Source organism: Electrophorus electricus, chromosome 11 (assembly GCF_041902795.1).
Source record: "Electrophorus electricus isolate QZ-2024a chromosome 11, ASM4190279v1, whole genome shotgun sequence".
NCBI lineage: Eukaryota > Metazoa > Chordata > Actinopteri > Gymnotiformes > Gymnotidae > Electrophorus > Electrophorus electricus.
Genome location: NC_137507.1, coordinates 8,547,501 through 8,552,500, shown reverse-complemented (window position 1 = coordinate 8,552,500; position 5,000 = coordinate 8,547,501). Strand labels below are relative to the sequence as shown.

Here is a 5,000-nt window from a genome sequence, read left to right as displayed (position 1 = left end):
GAGGACGTGGCAGTAGGTGTGGTGTGAGTGAGGTAGTTTTATTGGTCAGAGTCAACAGCCTGTTTTCTGGGGCCTAGTGGTTCACAGACGTTAATGCCACAGGAAGAAGCTCCCAGCGGCGTCTCCTCCCGACATTACACACACGCCATACCACTGGGAACCTTTTTAGTCTACAGAGTACTAGGAGTAAATTGCATTAGGTTCTTTTGTGTGTGTGTGTGTGTGTGTGTGTGTGTTTGTTTGTAAAGTCTTTCTTGCTTTTTATAACTGATGTGACTGTGTTAACTCTCCCCTCTCCTCCTCAGCTATAGTCTAATGACTCAAATGGTCCCAGTTCTTGTCCAATGACTTAAATGGTCCCACCGCATGTCAGACTCTTCAGGCAATTGCGTATGAATTTGTATGTGTATGTGTAAGAGGCATTCAGAGGGAAGGAGAGAGCTAGAGAGAGCTAGTGTGTGTGTGTGTGTGTGTGTGTGTGTGTGTGTGTGTGAGAGAGAGAGAGAGATTACTAGTGTTCATAGCTCTGCACGATCGTGACTCTGTGTATGTGTGTGTATATGTGTGTGCATGTATGCTTGCACTGACCAGATGCATTGAAAGAAAGCGCTGTGTAACTCACCTGGGTCTCTGACATCACATATAGGAAGTGCTGATCAGCTGAGAAGGCCATGTCTCTCAGGATTGGTCCGTCATCCACAACCTGCACTGTCTCGTACTGCAAAGCACCATGGGACGGCCCATCCACCCGAATCTGAAAAAGCCACGGAGAGAGAGAGAGGGTCGCTGTTACTAATTCAGGAGTGGATTGTACACACACACACACACACACACACACGTTTTTGCGAGGGAGGGGACAGTGTCAGGCTATTATGTGCCACGATGTGTTAGCTCAGCAGAAAAGTTGTATCATCCTCAGAAAGGCTTCCTGCCATGCAATACTAGTCATAAGGTTTTTTTCCAACCTCGACATGTGCTGTAGATGTGCACACACTATCAGACAGAGGATGCGACAGACAGCCAGACAGACAGATAGCCAGACAATGCTAAACACACTCCGAGGACACCTTAGAGATGCCACAACCGGCTCACACTTCGATCTGAGTCACATGAAATAACAAGAGTGCTATCCCAAACACACACACACACACACACACACACACACACGCATGTAAAGACTCACACACACATACACCCAAACAAACCGACAAACACACAGCACACATTACACCCAATAACGTCAGTCACTTGCTGACATGTGACAACTTTTAGAAGTTTGCCACTGTAATGTGATGTCACATAGCAGGGGTAGGCCACTGTGTGTGTATGTGTGTCACTGTGACTGTGTCTGTGTGTGTGTCACTGTGACTGTGTCTGTGTCTGTGCGTGTTACTGTGACTGTGTCTGTGTATGTGTTTGTGTCTGTGTCATTGTGACTGTGTCTGTGTGTCACTGTGACTGTGTCTGTGTGTGTCACTGTGACTGTGTCTGTGTATGTGTTTGTGTCTGTGTGTCATTGTGACTGTGTCTGTGTGTCACTGTGACTGTGTCTGTGTCACTTTGACTGTGTCTGTGTATGTGTGTGTCACTGTGACTGTGTCTGTGTCACTTTGTGTCTGTGTATGTGTGTCACTGTGACTGTGTGTGTGTCACTGTGACTGTGTCTGTGTGTCACTGTGACTGTGTGTGTCACTGTGACTGTGTCTTTGTGTCACTGTGACTGTGTCTGTGTGTGTGTGTCATTGTGACTCTGCGCTTATCCTCCAAAACACCTTCATAACAATCTCCTCTTTATGTTTTTGTGTCGCAAAAGTTTAACCTTTCGCCTTTTTTCTTTCTGTCCTATTATGTCTTCTGCTATGTAAGCTTGGTTAGTATCTCTCGCCACATTGTGGGTTCTGAGAGAGAAAAGAGGAACAAAAGATCAGAAAAGAAAAGTACAGATGAAGACAACAGCGCTCTCTCCGTCAGCAGGAGCCAGGCTGGATTCATTGAACTGGTTATCTAATCTCTCAGATCCAGTGGCTTAATTTGGCCAGGGTCGGGTTACGGCCCAGACCAGGCTACACCTGTGTGTGTGTGTTTGGACACTGGACCAGCGAAGAACCAAGTAGGACCCCCCCAAAAAGCACCGCCCCAACAGCAAGAACCGCAAATGTGTCCCGGGGGACAGACACTAACACTGGGCAGCACTACCCAGGGCCCCGAGGGTTTCTGGGTGGAGCAGAGGGGCATTATCACCAGTGGTGCTAAACAAATTGCTCACATGGGAGGAATAAAGCATGCTGGCTAGCATTAGCACAGACTCTGCAGCCAGGACCCTGTTAGTGGAGGCCACGTGTGATCTGGGCTTTAGCGCTCCCTCCCTCTCCTGCTCTTGACTCTAGTGAGACTGGACACTGTGCCCTGAGATTAAGACCTTGAAGTGTTTGTGACAGTCATTTCAGAAATAAACCCAATATGTGTACCCAATTACTGTACATCATGCATCACGGGAGACCACGAGACCGGCAGCAGAAAGGGACGCAGTCAAAACCAAAATGTCACATCGCATCTGAGACAGACATGTTAATCACAGCTGCATCTGTGTAAAAAGCAGTTCGCTGCTTAAACAACAGACATTCTTGTCTTTTCTTTTAATTCTCTATTTCATTTCAATATCAATAAAGTGGATTACATAGTCTAAATCCTGATTGGATTACATCGCTAATCTCCACTATCGCATTATGACTAGAATTCAATTCCAGGGTGAGCTACGGCTGTGACACCATCGTAATTATCCTCGTGGAGATGCCATGCCGTCTTTAAAACCACTTTTCTTTTTCCGATTCTTCTCCAAGTCCCTGACTGTAATTACAGAGGAGACAACAGAGAAGGAAAAACAATCAATCCCAGCTGTTTCTTACACTCATGCTGAAAAGTCCCCCTCTTTTTTGCAGGCTTTTAGGATCTAAACTATTGGCCAGTAATTATTTTCAGCGTTTTATCAGCCCATCAATGCTCCGCGCTCCTGCACATCCTCTCTCTTGCTAGCAGAATGTCCGCCTAGAGGCCATAGCGTGTAATTACAAGCGCCTGCTCTGCCTCGGTGCGTGCGCCCAGTCACTCCACAGCTGTGTACACATCACATTCAAGCTCTGATGAATAAATTAGACTAGAAAAAACAAAAAACCACAAATGCTGTCAGACCCTCAACTTTTTGTTTCTCAGTTGTGCATAAAATCCATTAAATTAAAGAAAGACTTTTTTTTTAAACACGTATCACTGCCTCGGATACTATCTTTCATATTAATTTTCTTTCAAGCAAGGTACTGCCCTTAAACGACCTTGGGCGTCCTTTGTGATCTCTCGGGTTCCTGAAGAGATTAGGTATGCTGCATTAATAGGTGGTCATGGCTGAGAGAGGCACGAGTGTACTGATGTGTTGTGACAGGCCTGTCCCCGGAGCGCGTGCCAGCCTCGCATGCACACCCGTTAAAGAGCTAAGGCCTTTATTCGCTGGAAGATAATATGGCCCACAGAATATCTGCTTTTTTTGAAAAAAAAAAAAAAAAGTCATCCCTGCGCATGGAATTAGCACAGGGAGGAAGAGTGACAAGCTCCTGACGATCCTTAATTTCGCTCACTGTGGTATTCTAACGCGGGTTAGTGACACGGTCACTTTATCCAGGAAGGCTTTCTGCTGAAAACTGCTCAGAGCATTGGCATTATGAATGACCCTGATTTTGGCGTTAATCCTACGGTGAAGTCAGTCGGTTCTGTCGTAGCGGCGCGTCTGCGTCAAGTTGCATCTGGATCAGGCTGTCGGCAGACACAAGGAGAGGTGGCGAGGGAAACCATTCTGGTGCGATAACCACAGAGCTTCACAGTTTCCTCATGCTGGGAAGACTGCCTAGCCGCCATGGAAACTGCTACTTCCTCTGGCTCAAAATAGCCTCAGTCTGATCTCAGGTCTTGGGGCTAGGAGATCAACACAGACCAGCTACAAACACACACTTTGGATCAGGAGGAACACTAAAGGAGCAAATACATGTCAAATCAAAGTTTAATCATCAAATCCTTCTAACAGACAGAGGACATATCACACAGTATAAAATTTGCCACATGGCGCCCGAGTTCAGCGTCTCTTGTTAATTTGTCACCAGAGGTTACACCCGACTGCCAGCGCAAATTAAATTTCTCAGTGAAACTTGCACAACACCTTCAAGTGCAACTTGGTTCAAAAGAAAGTTGCGGTGCGTAATCCCTACTATAAAGAAATCCATGAGGCTGCGTTTTCTGGCGGTTTCCACTGGCGACGGCCGCCTTTTCAAACGCGTATTCTTATTCTCCAACCTGCCGTGGTCATTGATTTTGGATAATCTGCGCAAGCGCCAATCTCAGGAGAATGCCACACTTTTCCACAGTCAGGAACAAGAAAGCTTCACTCTAAAGCCTGCAGTCAGCTAAAACACTGCAGAGGGAGAGGGAAAGAGAGAGAGAGGATGAGACAGAGAGAGAGAGAGAGAGAGAGAGGGAGGGAGAGAGAGAGAGAGAGAGAGAGGGAGGGAGAGAGAGAGAAGGAGGGAGGAGAGAGAGAGAGAGAGAGAGAGAGAGAGAGGGAGGGAGAGAGAGAGAGAGGGAGGGAGAGAGAGAGAGAGAGAGAGAGAGAGGGAGGGAGAGAGAGAGAGAGAGAGAGAGAGAGGGAGGGAGAGAGAGAGAGAGAGAGAGAGGGAGGGAGAGAGAGAGAGAGAGAGAGGGAGGGAGGGAGAGAGAGAGAGAGAGAAAGAGAGGGAGAGAGAGAAAGAGAGAGGGAGGGAGGGAGGGAGGGAGAGAGAGAAAGCAACTGATTTCGAGCATTAGACAGATTTAAACATAAAGCTAGGCACATCCTCTCACTTGAAATAGCCAATGCAGTGATAGCAAAAAAACAAAAACAAAAACCCTTGCTTTTCTCAACACGGATATGGAAAAACTCTTTTGTAAAAAGGTTATTGAAAATTATGAGTGAATCTCAATCA

The 5,000-nt window shown here is 46.7% G+C and overlaps 1 protein-coding gene across 5 annotated transcripts in view; it reads right to left on the bottom strand.

Annotated features, from left to right (window-relative positions):
- The window catches only part of plxna4 (plexin A4), a 226,540-nt gene that overhangs the window by 107,010 nt on the left and 114,530 nt on the right, over nucleotides 1–5,000 (bottom strand). For 4 of the 5 annotated variants that reach the window (XM_081724031.1, XM_035528507.2, XM_081724030.1 and 1 more), the window contains exon 4: nucleotides 623–754. In XM_081724031.1, the coding sequence (XP_081580157.1) occupies nucleotides 623–754 (132 nt within the window). Of the gene's footprint in view, nucleotides 1–622; nucleotides 755–5,000 lie in introns of those variants that run through there. The other variant, XR_014126232.1, reaches the window with a different exon arrangement.